Source organism: Nematolebias whitei, chromosome 9, assembly GCF_014905685.2.
Source record: "Nematolebias whitei isolate Nwh7 chromosome 9, NemWhi1, whole genome shotgun sequence".
NCBI classification, from domain to species: domain Eukaryota; kingdom Metazoa; phylum Chordata; class Actinopteri; order Cyprinodontiformes; family Rivulidae; genus Nematolebias; species Nematolebias whitei.
The window spans coordinates 1,436,409-1,448,365 of NC_056506.1; the positions used below are offsets into that span (position 1 = coordinate 1,436,409).

General features: G+C 47.5%; 1 protein-coding gene across 1 annotated transcript in view; it reads left to right on the forward strand.

Annotated features, from left to right (window-relative positions):
- The window catches only part of yme1l1b (YME1-like 1b), an 81,488-nt gene that overhangs the window by 27,772 nt on the left and 41,759 nt on the right, over nucleotides 1–11,957 (forward strand). Inside the window, exons 11-15 of the mRNA XM_037682055.1 lie at nucleotides 10,224–10,286; nucleotides 10,427–10,539; nucleotides 10,649–10,804; nucleotides 10,886–11,037; nucleotides 11,126–11,252. Of these exons, the coding sequence (XP_037537983.1) occupies nucleotides 10,224–10,286; nucleotides 10,427–10,539; nucleotides 10,649–10,804; nucleotides 10,886–11,037; nucleotides 11,126–11,252 (611 nt within the window). The remainder of the gene's footprint in view (nucleotides 1–10,223; nucleotides 10,287–10,426; nucleotides 10,540–10,648; nucleotides 10,805–10,885; nucleotides 11,038–11,125; nucleotides 11,253–11,957) is intronic.

An 11,957-nucleotide genomic window follows, 5' to 3' on the forward strand; every position in this document is an offset into this window, starting at 1 on the left:
GGCGTGATGTGCTCTCTATAGCCTGTACCAGTTAAAAATCGGGCTGCAGCATTTTGGACCAGTTGTAGACGTGCAATTTTTTTTTTTTTTTTCATTTAGCCTTTATTTATACAGGTTAGTCTCATTGAGCCACGAGAACTCATTTTCAAGAGAGACCTGTTTAGGGAGCACATGGTGGGGGTTAAGGGCCTTGCTCATGGGCCCAGGGTGGGGCGAATGAGGGTGGGGGCAAGTGCAATGGAGGACTGACTGATTCCAAACAGAAGTGAATTGCAGTAATCAAGCCTAGATGTTATGAAGGCGTGGATCACTGTCTCAAGGTTCTTTTTGGATAGTATAGGCTTCAGCTTAGACAGCCGTCTCAGCTGAAAATAACAGGATTTGACCATCATGTTTACGTGACTGTTGAGTTTTAAGGACGGGTCCATTATCACCTGGACACCTGGACTTATACCTGGACCTGGACCTATACCTGGACCTGGATCTATACCTGGACCTACCATTCTGTGTTCTTCTGTCTCTCCTTCCTGTCCTGTCAAAGCAGATGGCCGCTTGTCCTGAGCCTGGTTCTGCTGGAGGTTTCTTCCTGTTAAAAGGGAGTTTTTCCTTTCCATTGTTGCCACTGTGCTTGCTCAGGATGGGAGACCAACAAAGCCAATATTCAACTTGTCTGCTGGATTCCTTAGATAAAGAACTTTACTAATTGGCTTTTATGTATGTGAATGTTTCTGTAAAGTGCCCTGAGACAACTTTCGTTGTGATTTGGTGCTATATAAATAAACTGAATTGAATTGAATAATTGGATCACACCCTCCGGTCCCCCTTTTTGAAGAGGGTAACCACTACCCAAGTCTGCCAATCCAGTGGCACTGCCCCCGATGTCCATGCGACGTTGCAAAGGAGTGTCAACCAAGACTGCCCCACAACATCCAGAGCCTTAAGGAAATAGGGGTGAATCTCATCCACTCACATAGCCCTGCCGCCTCTAAGCTTTTTAACTACCTTGGCAACTTCAGCCACAGTTATGGATGGATCAACTCCAAAGTCCCCCGACTCGGCTTCCTCCATGGAAGACGTGCTGGTGGGATTGAGAAAGTCCGAGAAGTATTCCTTCCACCTCCTGACGACATCACTGGTTGATATCAACAACAGCCCACCGTCACTGAATACAGTGTTAGTAAAGTGCTGCTTTCCCCTCCTCAGCCTTCTGATGGCTCGCCAGAATCTCCTCGGAGCCGATTGAGAGTCGTTATCCAAGCTTTCACCGAACTCCTCCCACATCCGAGCTTTTTGTCTCAGAAACAGCCAAGGCTTTGGAACGCTTGGCCGTCCGATACTCCTCAGCTGCCTCCGGAGTCCCACTGGCCAACAAGGCCCAATAGGACTCCTTCTTCAGCTTGATAGCCTCACTAACCCAGGGTGTCCACCACCAAGTTTGTGTATGGCCACCGCAAGAAGCACTGGCAACCTTGTGGCCACAACTCAAGGCAGCTACCTCAACAAGCGAGGCGCGGAACATGGCCCACTCAGACTTAATGTCCCCTACCTTAGCTGGGATGCGGTTAAAGCTCTCACGGAGGTGCGAGTTGAAGATCTCTCTGACAGGTTCTTCTGCCAGGCGTTCTCCGCAAACCCTCACTACACGTTTGGGTTTACCGGGTCTGTTCCTTCATTTTCTAATAATTGCTCCAACAGTTGATCTTTTTTCACCAAGCCGCTTGACAATTGCCCCACAGCCCTTTCCAGCCTTGTGGAGGTCTACAATTTTGTCTCTGGTGTCTTTGGACAGCTCTTTGGACAGCTCTTTGGTCTTAGCCATGTTAGTAGTTGGAGTCTTTCTGATTGTGTGGGGTGGACAGGTGTCTTTATGCAGCTAACAACCTCAAACAGGTGCTTCTATTTTAGAAGAATAAGTGGAGTGGAGGTGGACTTTTTAGAAGCGGACTAACAGGTCTTTGAAGGCCAGAATTGTTGCTGATTGGCAGGTGTCCAAATACTTATTTGCAGCAGTAACACACAAATAAATTATTAACAAATCATACATTGTGATTTCCTAATTTGTTTTTTTAGATTATGTCTCTCACAGTGAACATGCACCTAAGATGAAAATTTCAGACTCCTCCATGATTTCTAAGTGGGAGAACTTGCAAAGTCGCAGGGTGTTCAAACACTTATTTTCCTCACTGTATGGACACTTATGTTCAAACATGGTGTTTGTGATGGACAAACTATGACTAACACAGAATTCTAACAACAGAACACCGCTCGGGTTCAGATCAGAGAGGCCGTTCCTCACAGTCACGCCCCTCCTGGTCTCGCCCCTCCTGGTCACACTGTCATTACCCACGTGGGCATTGAAGTCCCCCAGCAGAATAAAGGAGTCCCCAGCAGGCGCACCTTCCAGCACCCCTGCCAAGGACTCCAAGAAGGCCAGATACTCTGAACTGCTGTTCGGTGCATAGGCACAGACAACAGTCAGAGCTTGTCCTCCAACCCGAAGGCAAAGAGAAGCCACCCTCCCATCTACCGGGAAAAACTCCAACACACAGGCACCAAGTCGGGGGTTACAAGTAGACCCACACCAACTTGACACCTCTCACCATGTGTAACTCCAGAGTGGAATAAAGTCCATCCCCTCTCAAGGAGATCGGTTCCAGGGCCCATGGTGTGCGTTGAGGTGATGTGATATGTTTAGAAAATAAACGTCTCAGTTTTCTAAACACAACGTTCCAGTGACTTTTAAACCCCAAAATACATCAATCAACCTTTATTTAGACAGGTAAATCCCATTGAGCCTCGAGGACTCATTTACAAGAGAGACCTGATTTCAACAAAGAAAGATGACAACAATGGACAACAGCAACAACAATAAACAGTTCTAAAAAGTCATACTGCAGGGTTTTTTTTTTTGTTTTTTTTTTTTTTTAACAAATAGGATGGCTAAAAGGAAAAGGTAACAAAACAAAAAACAGCTAGATTCCAAGACAAATGTAGAAAACTAAAAACAGGAACATGTCAGCATTGGACCCTGCCAGGTGTCCAGATTCTTAAAGACACTTAGAGAGGTCAAGGTCGAGAGCTTCAAATCTTTTTGTAAGGTATTCCAGGAAACAGGAGCGGAATAGGAGAAGGTCCTTTTGTCTAGTTCAGTCCTCATTGAGGGAACACTGCAGGTAATAATGTCCTTGAGAGCGCAATCCGTAGCTGCACTCACGCAGAGACATGTAGGAGGAGATGTATGAAGGCAACAGACCAAGAAGTGATTTAAAGATGAAAACATACCAGTGAGAGAGTCTGCGTGAAGTTAATGATGTCCAGTTAACCAGTGAATACAGTGAATACATTACGGCAAAGACTGGTTCATCCCAAAGATCCAGTCCCCCGGCACAAACAGAGTAATGTTGTGAATGTTGTTCAGTGTCAGGAGGGCTGTGATCAGTCTTACATCGGGGAAACTAAACAGCCACTGGCCAAAAGGATGGACCAGCACAGAAGATCAACATCATCAGGCCAGGACTCTGCGGTCTACACTCAGAGTCAGAGAGTCAGAGTCAGAGTTTCTTTATTGTCATTCGCACCTCATGTGGTACATGTGGTGGAGCGAAATTATGTACACAGGGTCCCAGTTACATCCAACAATAAAATGTATAAGAAAAACAGTAATAACATCTAAGATATGAACTAAGAAAAACATCAATTAAATATACACTAAGCACTCATAACATAAAACATTGAACATCAGCACAAACATGAACATGAGTCTGTGAGCAGATGTGCACGCATGAACACATCAACATGAAACAGATCAGCAGCAACATGAAACAGATCAGCATCAACATGATATGGTTTTTCACAGTGATTATTCTAGTTAGAGATTCATGAGTCTAACAGCCTCAGGGTAGAAGCTGTTCCTCAGTCTAGTGGTTCTACACTTAATGCTCCTTAACCTCCTTCCTGAGGGGAGTGGGGCAAAAAGTGTGTGTGCTGGGTGAGTGGGGTCCTTCATGATGCAGGTGGCCCTCTTCCTGTATCTGGAGGTGTAGATGTCTGTGATGGTGGGGAGGCTGATTCCGACAGATTTCTGTGCAGCCTTCACCACCCTCTGCAAAGTTTTTCTTTCTGCAACTGTGCAGCCTCCATGCCACACATTGATGCTGGAGCACAGGATGCTCTCCACTGCACACCTGTAGAAGGAGGTGAGGACTAAGCTTCCCAGACCAGCTCGCCTCAGCCGTCTGAGGAAGTAGTCTCTGATGAGCTTTCTTGATCAGGCTGGTGGTGTTGTTGCTCCAGCTGAGGTTGTCATTCATGTGTACACCCAAGTACTTGTAGCTGGAGACCACTTCCACCGCAGATCCTCTTATGTTCAAGGGGGTGTAGATGTTTTTGTTCCTTCTGAAGTCCACAATCATCTCCTTTGTCTTCTTCACATTGATGTGAAGGTTATTCTCTTTGCACCAGCTCTCCAGGTGTTCCACCTCTTGCCTGTAGCTGGACTCATCATTGTTTGTGATGCATCCCACCACCGCTGTATCATCTGCAAACTTTACAATGTGACAGCCTGGATGGGTAGCTGCACAATCATACGTGAGCAGAGTAAACAGGAGGGGGCTCAACACACATCCCTGAGGAGAGCCAGTGCTCAGGGTTATGGTGGAGGAGGAGAGATTGTGGATCCTCACTAACTGTGGTCTGTTTGTTAAAAAGTCTAGTACCCAGTTGCAAATGGAGGGGCTTAGTCCTAGTGTGGATAGTTTGTCCATCAGGGTTTGGGGGATCATGGTGTTGAAGGCAGATGTGAAGTCCACAAAGAGCATACGGACGTAAGAGTTTTTCTGCTCCAGGTGGTTGAGCGCAGTGTGGACCACAGAGGAGATGGCATCCTCTGTTGATCGGCTCTCACAGTATGCATACTGATGAGAGTCCTCGTTGATGTTAATGGTTGTTTTGATGCGAGTCATGACCAGTTTTTCAAAGCATTTAGCGACTATCGGGGTGAGGGCCACTGGCCGATAGTCATTCAGACCAGTCACTGTAGAGCTTTTTGGGACTGGGATGATGGTGGCAGTCTTCAGGCAGGGGGGAACTGTCTCCAGGGTAAGTGTGGTGTTAAAGATGTCTGCCAGCACCTCACAGAGCTGATCAGCACATTCCTTCAACACTTTTCCGGGGATGTTGTCTCGGCCAGTTGCCTTGTGCGGATTAATCCTCCTGAAGGTACTCCTTACTTCTGCTGAGGTCACGCTGAGATGCTCTTCATCCGGTGGTGAGGTGAGTCTGGTGCTGGGTGGTCTGTTCGGGTCTTCAAAGCGTGCATAGAACTTGTTGAGGGCATCAGGCAGAGATGGGTCTTTGGGGCATTGTTCACTCCTTCCTTTATAATCTGTTATGCACTTAATGCCCCTCCACATGCTCCGAGGGTCTTGTGAGATGAATTGACCCTCAATCCTCTTTGCATATGTGACCTTGGCCCTCTTAATACCAGCAACCAGCTCTTTTCTTGTCCTACTCAGCTCCTCTGAGTTTCCAGACCTGAAGGCAGTGTTCCTGGCTTCCTGCAGGGTACGCACCTCTGCATTCAGCCAAGGTTTTCTGTTTGGGTAGCTTTTAACATTTCTGATAGTGGAGACGGTGTCAGTACATGTTCTAATGTAACCCAGAACTGAGGATGTGTATTGGTCAAGATCAAGCGAACTCCATTTTCAGCAGCTTCTCTGAAAACCTGCCAGTCTGTTCGGTCAAAACAATCTCTCAGTATGGGGCCACTGTCCTGGATCCAGCATTTAACTTTCTTTTGTACAGGTCTGGAGCGTCTCAGCGTGGGCATGTAAGCAGGAGCCAGGAAGATTGAGATGTGGTCTGACAGTCCTAGGTGGGGGCGGGGTTCGGCTTTGTATGCATCTTTTACGTTTGTGTAAACACGGTCCAGCGTGTGGTCTCCACGTGTTGGAATCGCCACATGTTGATAAAAGCTTGGGAGACAGTCCTTTAGATTCACGTGGTTAAAGTCTCCGGCTACCACGTAAAGAGCCTCGGGGTGTTTGTTCTGCAGCGAGCTGATGATATCATGAAGCTCCTGCAGTGATTCATTAGCATTAGCATCCGGAGGAATGTAGACGACAGAGATAAAAGTCACCGTGAACTCGCAGGGTAGATAATGTGGCCGACATTTCACTGTTATTTGCTCCAAAGCCTTCGAGCATGAGCTATTTACAACAGTACAGTTCGTGCACCAACTTTTACTCACGTAAATGCATACTCCGCCTCCCCGTGATTTCCCCGTTAGCTAGCTGCAGCGGTCCGCTCGAAAAAAAAGTCTGTCATCCAGCTGGAAGACTGTGTCCGGCGTTTCGCTTGTAATCCACGTTTCTGTGAGGCAAAGCACTGCACACTTCTTCATCTCTTCTGAGGCGCCCGCTCTCAGACGAAGTAAATCCATCTTGTTGTCCAACGAGCGGACGTTCGACAGAAAGAGAGACGGCATGGGGAGTTTACCGGCTTTAGCGTTAACTTGTAGCCTCATCATAACCCCCGCCCGGCATCCTCTCCTCTTAAGCCATGAGCAGCGCTTCCTCTTCTGCCCGCTGGAACGCCTCTGCTGCAACTTCCAGGTTGATGACTTTAAGATCTGCATTCTGCCGAGCGTAGTTTTGAGTTTGTTGCTGATTTCTGCTATATTTCGTGGCAAATCCGCTCCTATACTCATCAGTTCGGTTCGGCTATAGTTCACACGCATAAATCGCGCGGAGTCAGGCACAGAGTCAATATCAAAACTCATTTATAACATTCTTATGACATTCACATATAGGAACTTGAGGTGGGCACATGGCTATGGGTGGTGGGATGACCTTACTCTCACCCCCTTTGCCTGTGCTCACTTACAACGGTTGCATTTAGACACTAGGGTTTGGATAGAGTTGGGGTGGAGGGGAAACTGGCATCATGCCAGCCTTTGCTCCTTCTTCTGTCCTTTTTAATGGCACTATACAACAACACACATCAACAGCACATCTAGGGGCGGGGGTGTATGTGTCGGGGTCTTGTTTTTTTAATTTTTTTTTCCTCCTCCCCAGTTCCCTAACTGCCATTCCGGGGGTGGGGTCTGGGAGAAGGGCAGGCCGTCGGGTGTTGACCAGGACTATGTGGGGGTTCGGGGTCTGGGGGATTGCCGTGGGCGGTGTTGGCGCTGTGCTCTCCCTGGGGTTGTTTGGACCCCCTGAGCTTGGCTCTTGGGTGCCATGGTTGGCCCGCTGTTTGGGGTGGCTGCCAGGGCCTGGCGGGCGGTCGGCTGGGGGCGCGTGCTTTCTTGTTGGCGGTGTGTGGGAGTGGTCGGTGGCGTGTCCTCTTCATGGTGGGGGGGTGTCCTGTCGTCTGGGCATGGCCTGGGCCGGGTCTGGGATATTGGCTCTTTTACGCTCGAGAATGAATGGGTTTACCTCCTGGGTTTGGGCATGGGCTGCCCCCTGTAGAGGGCGGGTACATGTCTTGGACCTGGGGGGTATAGAGTGCGTATCGGGAATAAGAATGAAATGTATCGTTATTGTATGTCTTTGAGTGAGTGAATGTGAGAATGAGGTTGGGATTGTGTGATTGTGTCTGTGTATGAATGGGTATTTGTTAGGCCGAGACTCGGACTGCCCCCTCTTTGATACAACTGGGGGTGCTTGGCATCGCGCTCCTATCGCGCGGCCCCCTGGTGGGGTGTGCCGTTGCCTGCCGGCGCGCTTGGGGCCCTTGGTGTCAGGGGCTGGGCGCTTGGGCGTGTGTCGGCTCGGCCTGGTGTCTGCCTGGTGGGGCTCAGGTCCTCTGGCCCTGTCGGGCCTTGGCCTGGGTGGTGTGAGTCCTCGGTGCCCGGGCCTCGGTGCCCGGTCCTGGACCTACATCGGTGCGGCGGGTTCCGACGGAGGCCTATGAGTTTGTCGCTGTTGGCCCCGAGGGGTCACTGTATGTGGTCGCTGATGGGGATCTTCCGGTTCTCCCCTGTGGTCCGATCTGGGGGGTGGGTGAGTGGTTTGTCCTGTGTGGGTGGCCCTGGGGGCTCCGCGGTCGGGGTCCCTCCTGGGGTCTTGGGCTGTGGTCCCCCCTTTTTCATCTGCCTCTGGTCTTGGGGTTTGGGTCTCTGCTGCTTCACAGTTACTATTAAATGTTCTATTAGAGAAGCCTTATACACTTATGCATGCTCACAACCACACACAAATAGAAGCAGGGATGCTTATGTAGGCTTTATATGTAGATATATAGATATGTATGTGAATGTATATTCATGTGTATGTATGTATGTATATAGGCGTAGGTATGGGTATATATATTTATGGAAACTTACTGCATAGCCATGAATATTTTAAGTTCTTTATACATATGTATTTTGTTGCTGTGTTTTGTCATGTTCTTTGCAGGTGAACAGACAGTGGCCGGGTGTTTTGCCGTGTGCTCTCTTTGTGTATATTTCTTATATTTTGGAGTCTTACTTTGTCTTTTCTTTCTTTCTATCCTATTAACAAAAAAATAAAAACCTACACTAGATAATCACTAGAATAAATATTTCATAATAATGGTGTGGAGAGGATGGCTGTAAGGGGAGAAGGGAAGCCATCTAAAAAAAAAAAAAAAAGATCTGCATTCTGCCGAGCGTAGTTTTGAGTTTGTTGCTGATTTCTGCTATATTTCGTGGCAAATCCGCTCCTATACTCATCAGTTCGGTTCGGCTATAGTTCACATGCATAAATCGCGCGGAGTCAGGCACAGAGTCAATATCAAAACTTCTAAAAACTGGGATGGTACCGGGAGCCTGTGAAGCCGCAACTGCTCTGAGCGCGGCCATCTTGCACTCATCTCCAGGTCAGAGGTCACTCTTTCAGGGATGAAGATGTTCACATCCTGGACAGAGAGGAACGATGGTTTGAGAGAGGAGTAAAGGAGGCCAGCTTTGTGAAAAGAAACCGTCCATCATTAAACAGGGGCGGAGCCTCCGGGTTCAACTGTCCCCCTCTTACAATGCTGTGATTGCTAGTATCACTCAGCCCTCTGTGAACAGTAAACAGCCATCAGGTGCTAATGATCCATTGTTAGACTGATGGTCCTTCTTGAGCATGTGATCAGCTGGTTCTGGTTGTCAGCAGCAAAACTGGTTGATCCACTCTGAGAAGGTGCTATTTAAGAGACTGAGCTGAATACAGCACCTCAGACTGAGGAAGTCTCTTGGATGAGAGACGAAACGTTTCTATATTTTTTTGCTTTGTTTTGTTTTTTGTGTTTTTGAATGTCCAGAGGACCAGATTGAACTTTTTTGGATCCAAAACAGTAGTTTTCATTTCGGAGGATGTGTAAAAATAGGAGCTGCTCCGATACACAGAGCACAAAGCAGGAGGAGAACAGGGAGAAATGCGTGCGCCTCATTGGAGAGCCAGTGAGGAAAATAAATTAAAAGTTTGGTCATACTGGTCATCATCATTTGTGTGAAGTTACCAGGATTATTGAGCATGGACTTTGTTGTTTTCAACCAGTTTGACACGACTGTCAACAAGGAAGAGGGCCAGCAATGGAGGAGGGGGCGTACCAAAGAGACCATCTTGTCACAAACAAAACTGGTTTGTTCCACTTTGGAGTAAACTGTTGGGGGAAGAATCAGTTTTGTTGCGTGTTTTCCTTGACTGATGAAGCCTTCTGGATCGAAGGTGAAATGTTTCTTCACAAAAAAAAGAAACTGTCCAGATGACCTGACTGAAAAATGTTGGATTAGCAGTATTATAACACTTCTTGCAGCAACAGTTGTTTAAAATGTGTTCGCTCTCTATCAAGCGACTTGCGTACCTGAATTGCTGTCACGTAGTCCTCGTTGTTACCGTAAGTGCAGCTGCTTCTTGCTGGCATGGTGACTGGCAACACAATTCACTCCCAAATTCCTCCAGCGGCAAATCCAATCTAGTTCCACGCTCTCGGAAAAGTTGCAGCTCTGCTGCAACCGGAGCACTTGGATAACCATCTTTTAAGTGTTAATATTAAATTCCAATATGTAAAACGGCAGAAACAGCCTGTTCCCGGGACGATGTACCTTCTCTTCCTGTTGTGACTCCTGATACCGGTGCGGGTCCCACGTCTCTTGTAGCAGGTTGCTTGGTGGGAGGTGGCACAGCTAAGCTACATATTGTATATTGATGTGTTTTTAAGAACAGAGCACATAATGACGTATGTAGACCCTGACCACCATGGATGTTATTTTTCAGGTTTAAAACAAATGAGGGTGTGATCATCATTGGAGCAACCAACTTCCCAGAGGCTCTGGATAAGTGAGTCTCAGTTTCTTCAGCCACAATCACAGACTGCAGCTGAGTTTACGGTGCACATTAAACATGTTGGAGGTTCTGACCTTCAGACTTTTTCTTTAAATTTTATTTAGAAGTTTTTCTAACCGCTCTGCCTTTGTCAGTGCCCTGATCCGCCCCGGTCGTTTCGACATGCAGGTGACAGTACCCAAACCAGATGTGAAAGGACGAACGGAGATTCTCAACTGGTACCTGAAGAAGATTAAAGTAGACCCAGGTTAGACTTTAGTGTCTGCACGCAGGTATTTTACCACACATGATGTCCTCTGTTGTTCGTGGCAAAACCTTTTCCATAACTTCCTGTTTGTTCTTTGTTCTCTATGCAGCCATAGAGGCAAAGGTTATAGCCCGTGGCACAGTGGGATTCTCTGGCGCTGACCTGGAAAATCTGGTTAACCAGGCTGCCCTGAAGGCAGCGGTTGATGGTAAAGACATGGTCACCATGAAGGAGCTGGAGTTTGCAAAAGACAAGATCCTCATGGGTCTGTACAACTTTTCTGGTGCTTCTCTGGTTTTACAACTCAAGAAGAATATGATTTATTTTCTTACCTCTCTTTCTGAAGGCCCTGAGAGACGGAGTGCAGAAATAGACAGTAAGAACAAACAGATCACAGCGTATCATGAATCCGGTCATGCGATTGTTGCCTACTACACCAAAGATGCTATGCCAATCAACAAGGCTACCATCATGCCCAGAGGCCCCAGTCTGGGACATGTAAGAGAACCTCAGTCTGCTTTACACTTTGCATTATGCAACATTAACCTACTTCTGGGGAACATTTCCATCCTCCCCTTCCCTCTAGGTGTCCATGCTCCCAGAGAACGACAGGTGGAGTGAGACTTGCTCTCAGCTCTTGGCCCAGATGGATGTCAGTATGGGCGGCCGTGTAGCAGAGGAAATTATGTTCGGCAATGAAAACATCACAACAGGTAAGAAAGGGACCCTTTAAAGACCAGGGAGTGGACAAACGGTTAAAGTATGGAGCAGCATTTTTCTTTTTAAAGTCTCAACACCCTCAATTGTTTTACATTACATATCCAGCGAAATATAATAAGAGACATAACAAATGAATACTTCTGTTGTTCCGTGGCCAACGTTGAAAAGTAACGCAAATTGGTTTTAAAAACTAAGTTTTTGTGACAATTTCAAGCTATTTCAGTCGTGGCTTTGGAAACATCCCCTTCCATGTTTGGGGTATAATGTCATGCCAGAGACCCGATCCTGGGAGAATGCCAGATTTCTGTTGAGGCAGCTGCAAAGATGGGCACTCTCATGGAGAAAACACTCCCACACCTGCCAAGCAAACAACCCCCCACCTCTTTTCTGACTGAGGCCTGAAGTTGCTTGTCAAGCACCAAAAAATCTATAGGAAGAAGAAAAACACCCAGAAGTTGAAGGAAATTTGGCAGTGACAGAGACGCACCAAGAGCGGAAGACTGATGATATTTGAGATTTGTCATATTTAGCGTGTTTGGATTTTGAGTTGATTCTAACGTGAAGCTGCAGCTTCAGTTTGAGGTGGAGGATGGAGTTGCAGAGCCAGAACCTCTCAGACAGAAGAGGCAGAGACAGGGCCATATTAACAACCCCAGGGGCCCCTGGGCACTGAAGCTCACAGGGCCCCCCTCCCTAAC